This window comes from Thermobia domestica, chromosome 9 (assembly GCF_964235325.1).
Source record: "Thermobia domestica chromosome 9, izTheDome1.hap1.1, whole genome shotgun sequence".
Taxonomy (NCBI): Eukaryota; Metazoa; Arthropoda; class Insecta; order Zygentoma; family Lepismatidae; genus Thermobia; species Thermobia domestica.
The window spans coordinates 126080013-126098438 of NC_137462.1; the positions used below are offsets into that span (position 1 = coordinate 126080013).

Consider the following 18426-nt stretch of genomic DNA (forward strand, 5'->3'; position numbering starts at 1 on the left):
TTCAGTTACATCGTTACAATTAATCGTAATACGAAAAATACGGTAAATATGGTTGATCTTGAACAAAACATAAATTAAATGTTATTCTAAAATCAAATCATTATTATTTGAATTTCAACCGTATTTGTTGCATTGTTAATACATTCAACTGTAATTTATCAAAGGAATTGTAACAAGATATTTACCAGTGATATGCATGATGCAAGTTAACTAAAAATGTTACAGTACAAAGCTTAGTTTAATGAAGAACTACTGAACAAGAACATCCATGTTAAATATAATTTCTAAAATTATTTTTTAAAAAATAAGCTTTTTGTAGAATATGGTAGGTAAAGAGTGTACGAGGATAAACTACATATTCGTCAAATTAAAAAAGTTTATTATACAAACAATATGTTACATATTTTTGTACAAAAGTAACAATCCGAAACAAACTAGAAATAGAAAAGCGTTTTAAAATTTTCTGTGATTTTCCTTTTAAAAAATTATTTCCGGTGAGACTAGGTCGGGGCTTGACTGTCATCTGCCTTACCAGGATCAACAGGTATGATTGTTCTCAATACTTTGGGCTCCGTGTTGCTCTTTGGCTTTATTTAATTTTTTACTCACTTTTTCTCATCTACCTGGAAAAGAATACATTTTCACATCATGAAAAGTATAAAAATAAACGTAAATACAAACAAGTAATTGTTACTACAATAGTTGTATGCCATGGGGAACTCAGTGTCCTTCGAGAACAGCGGGAGTTCAGTCAATGAACCACATTTAGAATCTCCAGACGTGCAAAGCTATACAACCAGGCTTGCTAACCATACGATAATTTATCGTGAAATACGATAATATAAGTCTTAATGCTATATACGATAATAACTTTACGATAATAGGTGAATATACGATCATTTTGGAACGTACACTTTTTGTAGTATTTGAATGTGCAAATAAATTGTAGATGCGCTTTACACACACACACACACACACACACACACACACACACACACACACACACACACACACACACATTGATTTTTTTAACAGTCATTGCCACTAAAATAAATTAATAACGATTTCAGAATTGGCAAATGGCAACCCTGCATTCATTCTTTAAATTCTGTTACGTTTAACGAGGTAGTGGAAAAATTTATTGCTGTTCAGAGAAGTGTTAATAAGGATTTTTTTTTTTAAATGGTGAGGACAGTAACACCGATTTGGAGTTCAAAACTGAAAACTACTAGATAGGTTTATTATATATTGTTGCTACTATTAGTAGTTTTATACTTGTTTCTAAAATTATCACGTGCATAATGACTGTACCCCTTTCAACACGGGGAAACACGATTGTGCGAGTTGGTTAATATCGATGTAGAAGTGCCCCCTATTACTTTTGTGCTTCGAAAAGGTGTGCAGTGATTGTGTAAGTTTCTTTCAACGTTTTGCAGTTGTTTCGTTTTGTGATATATCATTTTTGGGTCTACAAGAAGAAACAATTAGTGGTCTCAACAAAGCTATAACGTCTAAAGGTAATGTTTTGTTTTTTATACCTTTTCTTAAGTGCTTTACAATTATTTTAATTGATTTCGTGTGTTAATGTAACAAGGATACTTATGTAAATGTTACATTTAAAAAAAATATGTACCATATGGTTGAGATAAGGATGCTTTTCGTAGGTAGCACCAATTGTGCGGGTTAGTAGAATTTGATTTTATTTAGTTAATGATGATACATATTTAAGATAATAGGAATATGGATTGCGAAGTAAAACGTTGGTGAGTAGATTAGCGAAGCGAAGGGGACAATATTAATCGGAAATAAACAATTTTAAGTGAAGTCACTCACTCGATTTGTCGCGGTGTTGAAAGGGATACGATATTTTCTGTAATATACGATAACTTTAATGAAGAAAATCGATAATTTTGTTCTCTTAGATTGGTAACTCTGTCTAGAATACAGCCTCTGTTGTCGAGCCAAGCCTGTCCTTGCCCGAGCTTGACCACCAAATATAGCGATCTTTACTCCTTTGACCAATAATACACGAACTTCTTTAAGAGGGGCGCAAAATGAAAAGAAAGACTTTAGGCAGACTAATATAATTTATGAAAAACAACACTGGTGTATTTTACAAAATTATTCCTATTAATAATTAAACCCTATTAATAATCCCATAATCGATTCTAACTAGATTGAACAGATTGTCGGTAGTGAAGTTTAATTCGTCAACAATCATGTTGTCGTAAAACGGTGTGAGATTGTACGTACACACACACACACACACACACACACACACATATATATATATATATATATATATATATATATATATATATATATATATATATATATATATATAAACACATGAATGTCTGAAGCTCTAAAGATTAATTTATGTATAGCAAGCATGTTGCTGTTCTATGCACGGAGAAAATAAGGTTCACCGAACATAAATCTGGAAATGTAAATATTGTAGAAATTGTTTCTCTCTCCCTTTAAAAATAAAATACTTGAAAACACTGAAAAACGGAAAGCTTTATTTTTAAAAAAAGTAATAGTTTATACCTATGTATACTGAATTGCACATCTCTAGCTTTAGCAAATTGTTATATTAAGCATATTCTAAATTAAGAAAAACGAAAATTTGACTATTAGAAAAATTGAACCCATTTCCTTCTTTTCGGAGGAATATTTTCTTAAAAGGTGAAAAGATATATTGTTATTTTTAATAAGGGATTTATGTACTGTGTTCCACTTCCCTAATTTTCGTGAGATAATCTATTCTTGGCAACGATAAAGAAAAACTCCCTTTACACTCCTTTCCTCATACGTAAGGTAGGTGCAGGTAAATATTCCATGTTAAGGGTGTTTAATTTTTTATTGCCTTAATTTTCATGAAAAATAAAGACCAAGACATGTGCGTTGCAGAGCAGCCTTTTTCACGTGTAGAAAAAAATGTGGCAATGATGCGACTCACTTCTATTTTGTACCCAAGATAAAAGAAAAAAATTCTTACAACGTGGCGTATTTACCAACACGTGCAGTTAATTACGCCTAGTTTAGGATACTACCAGAAACCTGTAATAAATCTTGCAACTGCTTACATCGTCTGTATTATACCAACTTAAATACTACTACACAAGATGGCCGAACCAAAAGATAGAATAACCAAAGTGCAAGATTAAGATAAAAAGATAAAATGTAAAAACGATAATCTCCAAAGTTGAAATGAAGTTCCAAACTGAAAAATTTTAGTTCATAAGAAGATAAACAAATACTGAAATAACACTTATAAAACAAAGTGTTCCTAAATGGACACGAAATAAGGCGTACAATGCTGTAAGCAGTCGGAATGTTCTGAGTTAGCACGGTACTAATAACGATTCTTATCTTTATTGAAATAATAACGTCCTTCCAAGGAACGTTCCCGAAGCAAACAACACTGCACGGTGTAGCGGTCTCAGCTCTGTCTCCAGTATTCCTCTGAAGTATTCATCAAATCCGACTTGTTCTAGACCGTGGCACATATTGGAGGCTTATTCTAGCGGGTTTCGTCGGAAAGGTCCAGTACTGGACACTTGGCGTATTTAGCTGCACTGGTGTATATACCTGCAGTTACCTTAGTTCCAAAAATCTTTCTTATCTCTAGCTTTTGTAAGAAACGGAGTTTTCTATCCAAACTTAACGTTTCTATCTTTAGTAATATAGATTAGATGTTGGATGAGTATGTCACTTTTACTGTTTTATAGGTTAAAAATGTCATTGTTTATTCAACATACATTGGAATAAATAAATAAATAAATAAATCAGTGTTTAGACGCTTTTGGACAATGTTTTAATACGAGTTTGAAGTGTTTTATCAGTAAACAAAAAGAGACTAAATTACATTCTAACACTAGTTAATAGGAATTACTATTAAGAGTTCAAAATGCGCCTAAACATCTGATTAGTCCAATGAGTATATGGGTACAAACGATTTTTGAACATAGTTAGTACACTTTACACATTACAGACACTCTTTGAACAGCCCGGATAACACTTATTCACTCTTTTTAGACGTTTTTGGACACCTAGGTAAACATTCACAATTTTTGGGGGGGAAGAAGGGGACCATTTTTTTTTTTACATTAACGTCTACATAATGCAATTACACATGAAAAAAAATAAATAATGGAAAATGAGAAAAACTGGGATCACAGTAGGGGCACCATGCATAACAGGTACCGGTACGTGCTTTACCGATAAGTCACCACGGTTTGTGAAAGATAGCGGAGTCAGAAATAACTGTAGTTCTTTCATTACCGCACTTCATTGTTAATATTAATCGTAATGAAGATGTCGAGTTTAGTGTTTTAATATGTTTTAAATCTAATTATTGTTTTTATATGTAGTTGTACGCAGCAGAAAGTGATAGCACAAGAGCGTGATGGAGATACTTTATTCTCAAAAGAGAATATGTATTTATTCCCTTTAACGTCTTCTATTGTCTTTTGGCTTAGGCTGTCTGTCCATAGGTTTAGGCGTACTGTCCTTAGAAGGACTCGTGCTTGGAGGCTCATACTCGTACCAGCCCAAGCTCGGGCTCGCTGTTCTCAATAAGGTTCATGATAGCCTTACGTTGCACCCAATTACGATACTGGCTCGTGTTCATTATCATTGCGCTTACCTGTGTTCGTGCTCGCTATCATCATTGGGGTTTGAGTTCGCTCGGACATCTGGTTCGCTATTGACTTATTTAGCACTAATGTTTAAACGTGCTCACGTGTTATCTACTTATTTAGCACTATGATTAAACGTATTCAATTATTCTATTGAGCTCGAGGCGATTAAGCACGGCAGCCGGGCTCACGAGTTTAAATATATCTGCAAATACAATATCGGTTCTATATGATTTTATCATTAGGCCAAAATAAAGTAATCGTAATTTTGTTCCAGATACGTCCAAGTATGTCCATAAGAATGTAATATAACTTTATTTGCCAAGTGCTCGTCAAAAAGACGGGTTTTAAGCATATTCTACTGGAACCAAGTTTCAAGAATTAACGCTTCTCGGATAACCGCAGAACAATTTTTAAATACTGTTTAACCCATTTTGTGCCCAAAATCTGTAGAGCTCCTTCATGAATATGTGGGTAGTGTTCGCGTCTTTGACGGAAGAGATCCGGATTCGAATTCCGGTGAGAGCTCGTATGGTTCGAATACCATGTTAAGCTGTATGTTCACATCTCATATATGTAACTTCGCTGCTGAAAGAGACGCAAAACTCAATCAAACCAAAAAGATTCATAACATCTGTTTTTAAATTGTTTTATTTTTTGCATTGTATGACAATACTAAACGAAATCTTATAGTTGAATAGCTCGCAAAGGACTATGGATGACAAGATGCCGTGCATTCAACTGAGAGAACATGTATCAGCTCCCATTACAAGTATTTTAACTTCTAGAATTTAATGCTAAAAATACTCGTTTCTCAAAACCTATACACATTGCAGTAGAAGTCATACATAAAGATCAATTCATGAATTGCAATCACAAGCGTTAAAGATTTCACTAAAATAGAAATCTTAAAAATTTTATTCTGTATCTTCGTAGTCTAACTTTTTAAAATACTACAAAAAAAACTATTATCAAATTTTTCAAACTATTTTTTTTAAAGAACATACTTACTATTTTGTTGTATTGTTTGTTTCTGCAGTTTCGTAGTTCGTAAAATTGTTTTCAAGAAGTTTCAAGAAACGTCAGCCCGTTTTCAGATCTTCAGCATACGCTCCCAAGATTCTCCTATGCACTACAACACGACGTTACTTGTATTAACCCCTGGTAATATTTGTAAGTATTATGTCATGACATTACAACAAGATCTAGTTTTGGAATGATTGAGATCAAGTGATTCTTTCTTGATCTTTTTCTAAACCCTTCTTTTCGCCTCTAATGATAAATTAATTAATTATTTCCTTCATTAAACATAAAATTATGTCTAACGTACTCACCACAAATTATTAAGACTCTTCATCCATTGAAGCCGCCATGACCACCTGATGTAAATCCTGATCCACTTGGCGCTGAATGTCCAGATTGTCCAGTACCTCCACTGCCCGTATGTCCAGCGGATGATCTGGGACTGGGTCCAAGTGCCGCATGTCCAGAATAGTGAGTGGGTGGAGTTTGTCCAAGATGATGGGCAGTTGATGTTGGTCCAGGACCACTGGGACTACCATACCCTGTCATTGGGCTAACTCCGTACGACGATGGTGGATACCCAACTTTCATTGGAGTTCTTGATGGTGGAGGTGGAAGAGAAGGTGGAGGTGGAGGTGCGGGAGCTGGAGCGGTAGGTGTTGGTGTAACAACTGCTATTGGAGTTGCAATTGCCACTGGTTTAGCTATAGCAATAGTCTTCACTACAGGAATAGCCGCTTGAGCAGTTGTAATAACCGGAGGATATGCAATACCGTACGGTAGTCCTCCGTAACCTAGTAATCCACCATGAGGAAAATACGGGGCGTAAGTATTATACCCCAAACCAGTTCCTTGTGGTATTCCATAGCCAGGAACTGCAATGTGTCTATATCCTAAAGCAGCATGATTATGATTATATCCGAGAGCAATAGACCCAGGTGCTAATCCGTGTATATGTCCCAAGTGATTATATGGTAGGATGTATTGTTGTCCTAAGGGTAGTGAGCCATAAAGGAAAGGGGCTGCTGGATATCCAGCGATACCTCTTTTCTCTTTAGGTTTTTCCTTGGTTTCCTCAGCCTGTATTACAATCGTCAAGACTAAAAGCCACACGTAAACCTGGAAAATAAAAAAAAAAAAACATCATAGGCTACACAAAACTATTATCGTTGGTATTCAATTTAGTATCTAGAATACCTGGTTGTAAAAAGCAAACCTTATGTATCTACACGTGACTATTCTGTTTGAAGCAGATTGTACCTCCATATAAAAAGTATATTTCATTCATTTTCCTCATATATTACATTCGTCTTGAAGAGTTGAAACCATTGCATTCACATTCCCGATTACAGACATACTTGGGTTTAGGTATGAAATTGGTTATCAGACTTGCATGATATAATATGCGTATATAAATACATACCTCTACATATATATATGATATAGAGAGTTTTCCGTAAAAGGGTTTACGCTGTTTGAATGTTAATAAAGAAAATGTTAAAGATAGCTTGATTGTTATTATGTTATTGTTATGAAATTGTTATTATTTGGCGCTCTCATAACTAATATATGTAGCCAAGGAACCGTGTATGATCTGAAGAAGGGACGGTGTGGCAGGAGGAAATTAGTAGCGGACGAAAGAGAGGTGGAATCAGTGTTTCAGACTTTCAAAAGATCCCTTCAGAAGTCCATACGGCAAGCTTCGTGTAAATCATATGAAGCAAATCAAGTATTCACCGAATCTTAAAGTATTCACCGAAATCTTACATTTGCAAGTTGATTCAAGGAATCAATGAGGATGATCCGGATAGGCGATTTTGTGAATGTAAAAAATGAAATGAAATCTTTGAGTTTTACGTCCCACGTTTATGCCGGTTAGGCTAAAGGAGACGGTGATTACGAGAAATAAATGAAATGGTAGAATGAAGAAAGTGGGAGGAAACGGGAGAACCTCGAGAAAACCCACGCACACGGTGTTTGTCCACCACAAAGTTCACTTGGCGGGAGCAGAGTTTGAACCCGGGACCCCATGCACCAGAGGTGGATTTTGTGAATGCATTTGCGATAATGAACAGTTGACTAATTTCATTGCCTGGTCTGATGAGGCGACTTTTAAATTGAACGGAACCACCAATTGCCACAACTGTGTGTACTGGGCAAGAGATAACCCCCATTTTATGGAAGAACGAGCAGTTAATCTTCCTGGGTTATCAGAATGGTGGTATGTTTGTCAAAAGCCTTGTCGAGTTTTTTTTTTTTTTTTTTTTTTTTTTTTTTTTTTTTTTTTTTTTTTTAAGGAACAGTGACAGGTGTAGAGAACCTTAATATGTTGCAGCAAAAAATATGCCGGCTGTTCACCAACTGTACCCAGATGAAGATTTTTTTTAACAAAACGACGCACTGTCAGATTATCATCAAGACGTGCGCCAATTCCTGGATTAAACATTTGTTGCGAGGTGAATAGGCGGACTAGGAAGTGTCAAGCATCCACCTAGATCTCCGGATCTCCCTCACTGTTAGACTTCTTTTGTGGGGAACTCTGAAGAACACTGTCTATCATCCAGTGAGGGCAAGGCTCCCCTTGCACACCTGGAAGGAATGGGATGAGAGAGACATAAAAAATGATACAAAATGATCGATATTAGTCGAATCCATAGTTTTCGGGGTCTCAAGTTGAATGATGACAATTTTGGTGTCCATTAACTCCAAGGTAAGCTCTCAGTTCGTGTAAGACCCCTCTAGGACTCCCAGGGTGAGAGGAGAAGGACGTAACATGATAAGAAACGACCGATGTTTTTGTCAATGACCGATGTTTCTAAATCTCAGTTTAACCGTTTTATATCCCTTAGGTGGCAAAGATTATTATTATTATTATGAATAATAATAATAATAATAATAATGAACACGGTTAATCATGGGATGAATTGGTTTATGTCTCTAGAGCAGTGTTTCCCAAACTTTTTCACTCATGGGACCCTTTCATGTCTAAAATAAGATGGCGTAACCACAAAAATAGTATTAAATTATTTGACAATTTATAATAGTAATGCGAATCTCTTGACAATAATACTAGTGACTCATCTAAATTCTAACCCACTTCTAGATGAAATAAAGACTTCCGATTTTATATTTACTTTCATGATATTGGTTTGTACGTCGAAAAAAAGTTTTTTAAAAAGTTGAAATTTCTTACTCAAAAAAGGAAGAAAGCCCTTTCACAAGATTTTTAGTTTTTTTTTCGAATTTCTAAACCATTTTCGTTAGGGTTCGAAAGAAGTGTCGAAAAGGAGCTTTTGTCATTTTCGATTTTTTTCAAAAATTCATGTTACATTTTTTTCTTAATTATGCCGGGTCAAACTTCCAAATACAAATTTCGAAGAACCCAAAATTCAAACCAACTTTTAGATGAGATAGAGACTTGTGAACTTTTTATTCGCTTCCTAGGGGTCGGTTTATTTGGAATCCCTAGGAACTTTTAGCGGAACCCCTGGATTCCGCGGAGCGCACTTTGAGAAACGCTGCTCTAGAGCTTCTACCAATAGAACTTTTTTTTTAAAAAAAATAATGAAACTATCAGCTGTGAAATATCTTTGGTTTGTAGCGATCTTATAGATCGTTAAAACTTCGCCATAACTTTGTTCACTGCATTAGAACTGTTAATCTTGAACGCTATAATTGAACACAGGCGGCTCGTGCAGGAAGTTACACCATTAAAGTTTTTATCATTTGAAACTAAAGAAACATTTCATAATGTACTAATTGTTGTATATAACAATAAATACATTAGGTACCATTTCCCTCTTAGTTTTAAAAAAATCTTTGAGTTTTACGTCCCACAATTATGCCGGCTAGGTTAAAGGAGACGGTGATGATGAGAAATGAATGAAATGGTGGAATGAATAAAGTGAGCGAACCCCGAAAAAACCCGCGCATACCATGTTTGTCCACCACAAAGTTCACTTGGCGCGAGTTGGTATCGAACCAGAGACTCCATGCACCAGAAGTGAACACTCTGCTACTTAGCCATCGCGGCCCACCCCCTTTAGTTTCAAGAGATGAAACGATAATCCTTACGAGTACCAGTGTGACTTCCCAACAGAGCCGTATTCTGATAACTTTTCCTGATCGCTTTTTTATCAATCGCCCAATTTTCCTTTTTACTACAGTATTAATGTTGAATAGGCAAATTGAATAAATACTGAAGACAAAACACAGTATCCAAATTTACACAAGTCCCTAAGAAGGACGGTCCGAATTAGATCCAAAATCGAACCTTCAAATAAAACATATTAAAACAATTCATTTCCTCATTTTTAAAAAAGATAAATGAAATCTTTGAGTTTAACTTCCCACAATTGTGCCTTTTAGACTAAGGGAAACAAATTATTAAGGCAACTGAATGATAATGGAAGAATTGGTGGAATGAGAACGTGCAAGGAAACGGAAGTGCCCCGAGAAAACTCACGGACATGTTTTTGTCCACCACAAACTTACTTAGTCGAGAATCGAACCATGGATCCCTGCACCAGAAGCATGGATCCATGGATCCCATGCTATACCACTTATCCCCTCACTTGTTTTAATGTAAAGAAATAGTTTAGACGTTCAAATGTGTGATAAAGAACTGCGTAATTTGTAGAGATAGTGAATGGAAACGAAGGAATTGTAATGAAGGGTCGGCTTGACGCATGTGCATCATGTGACACCACACAGAATACAGTTTTGGAAAAGAGTCTGGAAAAACGGGAAAAAACTTAAAAATAAAATAACATAAAATAATAATCATAATTAATGACGTATTTAGGATTTTGTTTTGGGGAGGGGGGCTATGTAGAAGACGTGAATAAGTACTTATATTTTTCCTTTTGTGTGCCGACAAATTTTAATGAAGTTGTTTATATAACAAATTGATTTCGGGGAGGCTTGAGCCCGATAGCCACATCCTAAATACGCCACTATTAATAATAATAATAATAATGAAATAACGAAGTTGATTGTTTTATATCATTTTGAGGGCCACCCCACATATAAATGTTAATATTAAGTAGTCTAATTTTTATAAATAGTTGTTATAAAAAAAGTGAAAATTATATTTTAGAAAAAAACGTTCCTTAAAGGCACAGTAAAGGGAAATATTGTTATAATGGTTTATGCCACTAGTCGCTTGCGACAACTGTTTTACCGGGACTAGAGATATCCGCAGATATAAAATATCGTATCCGCATCACACCACATTCACAGCATCTCTATTCGCATCCACAACTCTGTACCTGTATCCGCACCCACATCTGCAGATAATGAGATAAAATACAATTTATTTGTTCTACTGGCCTGGGAGACACAGATTCAATTCCCGGCGGGAACTCATGTGGTTCGAATTCTAACGTTAACCTGTAAATCAGCGTGTCATATAGCTCCACTGCTGGAATCAAGTTATTCTGCAGTGTTTTAAACATCTTCTTTATATGTATTTCTGTAAATCTTATGGTATAAGCTTAACAACATACAAGCTAAACTTCAAATAGATTTCTTCCTATAACAAAATAAAATAAAATTCACAGAGAAAAAAATTACGAAATTAATGGTAAACATACATATTCGAAAGGAGATTTATAAGAAGAAAATGAAGTTGGTAATACCATACTTGTGAATTAATTTTAAGAACAAATCGCTTTATAAAATATATTTCATCTCATTACTTACAAGATGTGAGGAAATAGAACACTACCGTGATAAAATGTTCTTCACAAATGAGAATAAGCCATGTAAAACACTCACATAAAAGTACATTAACACTCCGTATTTATTACAGGGTTTTGAGAGCAAAGAAAAAAGGAAGAAATTTGAGCAATATACAACTTTGCGCTGGCGTTATTTGGTCCACTTCAGAACAAGACATCAACAGTTAATTGTATTTACAAGAATGGCAATGAAAATCTTTTCACCATTGCATCCGGCATCGGCAAAAAAAAAAAAAAAAAAAAAAAAAAAATCATCCGCGAAAGTCTATATTTGTGCAGATATTTTCTGATACATCCGCGTAGACCTATAGATGGGATTGTAAGGTGAGTTACCTTTCTTCTTACCCATCCTTTCCCCTAAAGCGCTTACCTCTGGTGCACGGGGTCCCTGAGTTGATCCCTGGCTAAATAACTTTGTGGTGGACAACATCATGACCGTGGGTTTTCTCAGGGTACTCTCGTATCCTCCCACTTTATCATTCCACCAATTCACTTTCTTTAAGCATCGTCTCCCTTAGCCTAAAGGGAATAATCATAGGACGTTAAACACAAAGATTTCATTCCTTCCCCTACTTTGTCACCCCATTGTCTGTAGCGACAGGTAAGTTTGTTTTGCTTTGACGAACATTAACAGTCCCTGGTCAGTTAATTTATCTTCCAGCGAATTTATCTTTGATGATTATATGTAAACTTAACATCCGTAGTCGATTTCGTGATCTTTAACATGAAAGCACGTGATGTAAACAAAGTTCTGTTTCTTTGTGCTGTGTATGTGGTCTGATTTTTTTTTTTTTTAATTCCTTTCTTTAAACGAGACTTGCGTTGAAAATTATGTTTCATTGTCACTGGATTATATCAAAACTATTGACACACTTTCTGGTACTAAACCATGGAAAATTCATATCTAAAAGATATTTTCTGTATTTTCAGTTGTTTCGATAAAGTAAATTATTTTACTGAAAGTTGGACCTGAGGGCGAAGGAAAAATGAAATGAAATCTTTGAGTTTTACGTCCCATAGTTATGCCGGTTATTTATTTATTTATTTATTTATTTATTGTAACAACAACACAACAGGCGTCCTGCCCATTTACAGTGTTTGTTTACATATATGGTAAAATATCATTATTTTTACAGAAGAAAAACATACAGAAATTTTTATTGTTTCATTAATTAACTCAGCTCATCATACTACAAATTGTGTTCCTAAACATTTTTTCAGACATATTGAATATGTCTATCATTTCACACTTTTCTTCAATATTATTGTAGTGAGAGCTCATTCTCCATAAAGGGGATTTATACATGATGTCAGTGCGTGCTTTCTTACAGTACATGGTACTACTATTGCTTAACCTCGTTCTAGACGTCGGAACATGCAGAAATATATTAGAACTTAGTTCTATGCAATCAATTTTATTATTTATTATTTTATGTAGAAAAACTAAATCATTAACATACCTACGTTGCTCTAATGTCGGTATATTGAAATTGTTTGTTAGTTCTGGGTATGATATGTATGCTGGGTACATTCCAGTTTTTTTATACATTAGTAATCTCAAAAACTTACACTGCACTCTTTCAATCATCTGGATATATTTTCCATTATGAGGAGTCCAAATAACAGAAGCGTATTCCAGTTGGGATCTTATATACGAATAATATAGTTTTAAAATTGTCATGTGGCTACGGAAGTCTCTACTTACACGACAAACAAATCCAAGACTCTTATAAGCATTGTTTGCAATAGTTTCAATGTGATTTGCGAAAGTCAGTTTTGGGTCGAAGGTAACACCAAGGTCTTTAACAGTTTCCGGCCTACAAAGATTTATACCGTCAATAGTATAATCATAATTTATGTATTTTCCTTTTCTAGTAAATGTAATAGCTTTACATTTAGTTATGTTTAGGCTAAATTTATTCACGTGGCACCAGTGTTTTACATTTTCCAAGTCTTCCTGGAGGTTTTTACAGTCTTCAAGTGATTTAATTTGAGCATATAATTTTAAGTCATCTGCAAAGAGTAAAGTATGCGATTTCTTGATGTGCTTAGTTATGTCATTGATAGTGATTAGGAATAATAAAGGTCCAAGGTTTGATCCTTGCGGTACTCCCGATGTAGCATTAAAATTGTTGGAGATATGACCTTTGTAAGCTACAGATTGTTTGCGATCACGTAAGTATGATGTGAACAGTACTAATGCTTGCTTAGAAAGATTCATAAGAGCTAGTTTTTCAAGCAAAATGTCGTGGTTAACTAAATCGAACGCTTTCTGAAAGTCTGTATAGATTACATCCACCTGCCCACCTTTGTCTAGTTCTGAAGCTATAAAGTTTGTTATAATTGTCAAGTTAGTTGAAGTGGATCTATTCTTGAGAAATCCGTGTTGGTATACAGAGATACTGGATCTAACATGATTAAGTAAACGATTGTGTATTATATATTCATAAATTTTTGCAAATGGGGATAGAATTGCAATTGGTCTAAAGCTTTCTATATTTTTAGCATTGCTAGTTTTTGGAATAGGACATATCAAGCTTTCTTTCCATCGGTCTGGAAAAACATTATATTTTACGGACATGTTTAATAGTATATGTATAGGATGTTTTATGATATCAATAGTTCCCTTTATTATGTAAGGTGGGATACCATCAGGGCCACACCCTGTTCTAGATTTCAACCTTTTAATGGCATGTTCTATTTCTGATATTGTTATTTCAGTGATTTGGAAAATATCGAGTAATATACTTCTAGGTTCGTGTGACATTAGAGCATCAGTGTTATAACTCACAGGTTCATGATTGTAAACAGACTTAAAATAATGTGCAAAAGCCTCCGCAATATCCCTGTTACACTGTAGACTTTCACCATTATACATAAGGGGGCCATTAGTCAAATGCCTTGTTTTATTTTTGATAAAATTCCAAAAGTTTGTTGGATCATCTGCTATGCAATTCTCGGAGTTAGCTACGAATTCTTTGTATGCTTTCGCAATTTTTGTCTTTACCTCCGTTCTTAAACTACAGAATTTATCACGGTAATATGTATTATTGTCTATTGTGTTCTTCCACTTTTTGTGATAGTACGATTTTTGTTTGATTTTTCGAATTATTTCTGAGTCAAACCAGACAGGAAAGATTTTATTACTGGGATTCTTTTTAGTTGGAATGCATTGTTTAAATACGTCATCAATTAATTGATAAAAAGTTTCTACAGCTTTATTTACGTCATTTGAATATGAAAGGCAATTCCAATTAACTTTTGAAAGTTCTAAATACAATTTATGATAATCGGCTTTTCTGAAATTAAAACCAGATGATCTATTGTTTACTTTTTGTTTCGGAAAACGTTTAACTGAAAGCGCTATAATTAAGGGGGGATGGTGATTGTCTATAGGTACCAATGGTGAATTTTCACGGTTTACTTCAATTTCGCATGCATTCGAGAGTACTAGGTCCAATGTACGGTTATTGGTCCAATGTACGTTAGGCTAAAGGAGACGGTGATGATGAGTAATGAATGAAATGGTGGAATGAAAAAAGTGGGAGGAAACGGGAGAACCCCGAGAAAACCCACGCACACGGTGTTTGTCCACCACAAAGTTCAATTGGCGGGGGCTGGGATCGAACCCGGGATCCCAAGCACCAGAGGTGAACGCTCTACCACTGAGCCACCGGGGCCCAAGAGGGGGAAGAAGTGCAATCTTTTATATATTTATTTTTTTAAAGAGAAAATTTGTTTTAGAGCATAAAATGTATTTATTATTCGTAAATTAACGAACCTTACTCATCATTCTTCTTATTTCGTGCAATGTTATTCGTAATGTTTTTGTAATATTTGAGGTTTTTTAAAAATATATTTTCTGGAAGACCCAGGTTCGATTCTGGTGGAAACTCATGCTGTTCGAGTAACACATTAAGTTGTAGATCCACGTCTCATATAGCCTAACTGCCGAAAGGGACGCTAAACTGAAAAATCAAATATAGTTTCTAGATCTATCTAATATTTTGTACATATGTACCGTATTCTGTACTTACAAGTCTGCTATATACTGAAATAACTGTAGGCTATGGATTGCTTTTACTACCCGCTAAACTAATACAAATAATAGATACGACCCTATTTTCAACTATATTTCATGTATTTTGTATTGTATTTTGATTAAATTACATAACAATGATATTTTGAAACAAGTAACAAATGTTCTACCGAAAGATATTAACAGCTTTCTTTTCTATTGTAACAAAATATTAAAACATTGCAATGGTAAACGATTTATTTACTTTGTTTTCAATATAATGTGTGTTGCAGTCAAATATGACTAAATTTTAAAGTTTGATAGAGCTCTTTCGTGGCTAAGCGGTTAGCGTACGCGCCTATGGCGTGGGAGACCCGGGTTCAATTCCCGGCGGGAGCTCATGTGGTTCGGATTCCACGTTAATCAGTAGGTCCACGTCTCATATAGCCTCGCTGCTGAACGGAACGTTAAACTCAAAGAATCCAGAAAATTTAAAGTTTCATAATAGAAAAAAAGAATACTTTTAAGTAAAGCGATTTTCGAAATAATAATAAGTTTTATTTTACGGCAGATCACTTATTATATTTGAGTGTCTATTGGAAAAAGATAATTCAAAGAACTAAGTAAGCCTCTTATACAGAGCGTTTCAAAACAACACCAACAACATTTGACAGGTGATTCCTGACACCAAGATTAGACGAAAATTATAATCCAACCTGGGTGCTTCCTTTCGGAGTTATAGGCTGACGAAACATGAAAAAATGAATTTTAAAGGTCCATAGCTCCAATATTATTGAACCTACCGTAGTCGGGTCAAGACTTCACTTACGAACTATCCAAATATCCATGTTTCAGAATCCTACGATACTTGTGCAACAATTTTTATAAAAATAGTTGGTGAGTACTTCAAATTATATGCCCAAGCCTAACTACCTCTATAAAAATTGTTGCTTGAGTACCTTAGGATTCCGAAACATGTAATTTCGGATAGCGCACATATTAGTTTCTAAGCAAAGTCTTGATCCGATTACGATAGGTCCCATAGTTTTAGAGCTATGGACCTTTAAAATTCATTTTTTCATGTTTTCGGCAGCCGAAGGGGAGCATTTGTGCACCCAGGTTGGTCTATACTTTTCGTCTTATTTTGGTGTCAGGAATCACCTCCCAAAAGTTGTCGATGTTGTTTTGAAATACCCTGTATATCTATTTGCATGTTGGGGGAAAAATATTATCCTATATAAATGTAATTTTAACGTAGGCCATTATTTTACTTTAGTTTTTAGATCGAAATCGTTCTGAAGTGCTTTTGTCAAGTGTTGATTTTTAAACAAAATCCTGAGAAGATTCTCCCCGTTCCCCCAAGTTTGCTTGGGAAGGGGGATTCCATTCTCCAAAACACCCGACTGAGGGGCGCCATCAGAACACACAAACACACACACACACATACACATCAGGGGCGCACCCATGGAAAGTCTAGTGGATCCGAACCTTCCCAAAAAATTCCTAACACAAAATACATTTGTACACTTTCTCAATAAAATTATATTTGTTTAACTGGGAGGTGATCGATGTAGAATGAAAATCTGGTCTTACACTTCATCTGTACTCTTTCTCCCATAAAAACAATCTAGTTCTATCTTTTTTTTTTTTTTTTTTTTTTTGAAAATATAGGTGGAAGTATTTTACAATTACTTATCCTCTATTCGAGGGCAGAATAATACCTGTTCAATATTACATAGACGTAGTAGTTTGTAGTATTAAATCTCCTCCCCAAAGTTTGGACTCTTCTGAACAAAATTTCTGGCTGCGCGCCTGACACACGCACACACTATTTGACTCTTAGCCCGGTACTCTTCCTACGAAACCCATAGACAAAAGAACACATAGTCTGAGATCGAACTAGGGACCTTCCCATCAGATGTGAGAGCTCACCACAAAATCCGTATTTCACTCTGTGTACATCTTCTGCTTCAAAATCATGCATTCACCAGTGATCACTCATTCGTATCTTCAATGTTACTTAAACCTTGAAATTAAATGGTTGTACGTATAGAGACTTACCAATGCTTTCATAGTGACTTCGGAAGACGCGAATGTGGACGGAAGGTCCAGCAACTTCCTCTGTATTTGAACAACTACAAATTGGAGGCAAGTGACCTCTTTGTTTTATATGGCTTCGCTTTTGGTGGATCGTACTTTCGCTTCTCGATTGTCTCAAAAACAGCGATTATATGGTCTTCTTCCTACGCCTTTGTTTTCATTTTTCTTCCTCCCCAGAACGTTGACAGCCAGCCGCTCTCTCTTTTCCTTCCACTTGTGGATGGCGTTGGCGTGGTCACTTGCAACTTGTCTCAAAAATCAACTCTTTGCCTTCTTCTTCCTTTTCTTGTTTCCGGAACTTTATCCTGAGTAATTTCATGCGATTAATAGTATTGCCTTTTATTTTACTACCGGGTATTGCAAAATTATTACTTCGTCTCTTAAATAATCCGCAAGAATAAAATAGTAGTGCTAGCAGTTAAATGCAACTGAAATAAAGTTAAGTTTGTACAAATACTTCTGGCTAAATTTTTGGATAGTTAATCAATAAACAAAAAGCGAGTATTGATATTGAGAAATTAGGTTTGAATTGAACAAAGCACTTCTTTTTTTCTTTTACAAAAGTGGTGCTGATCAAGTTTGTAGGATGTGTAAAGAACTAAGGATCATGCTACTAGTAAAAAAAAAAATGTTTCACACGTGGTTACATTTCTAATTACGCTTTTTTTTATATTAACTGAAAAATACTGAATCGAATGGAAATGGTTTTAAAACTTATCCGTCAATGAGGCTACGAGAAAAGTGACCTCAAAATTGGACTCTTTGAGGTACCGCTTCAGGGGCGTCATTTTGGGGGACAGAGAGGGGCAATTGCCCCCTGAATTTGAGATTTATATAGGTTTTATCAATAGAATAGTAGTAAATGAGTGAAATGCGCGAAATTTTACTTATATCAAGGGGT

The 18426-nt window shown here is 35.1% G+C and overlaps 1 protein-coding gene across 1 annotated transcript; it reads right to left on the bottom strand.

The window, feature by feature from the left end:
* Positions 1 to 428: 428 nt before the first annotated feature.
* On the bottom strand, positions 429 to 17541 carry LOC145694103 (uncharacterized). The gene is made up of 3 exons (XM_081770219.1): positions 17487 to 17541; positions 5978 to 6785; positions 429 to 623 (listed from the first exon to the last, which is right to left on the bottom strand). Exons 1-2 carry the CDS (start codon positions 17496 to 17498, stop codon positions 5997 to 5999), a joined length of 801 nt encoding a protein of 266 aa, XP_081626345.1. The 5' UTR covers positions 17499 to 17541; the 3' UTR covers positions 429 to 623; positions 5978 to 5996.
* Between the last annotated feature and the right edge of the window lie 885 nt (positions 17542 to 18426).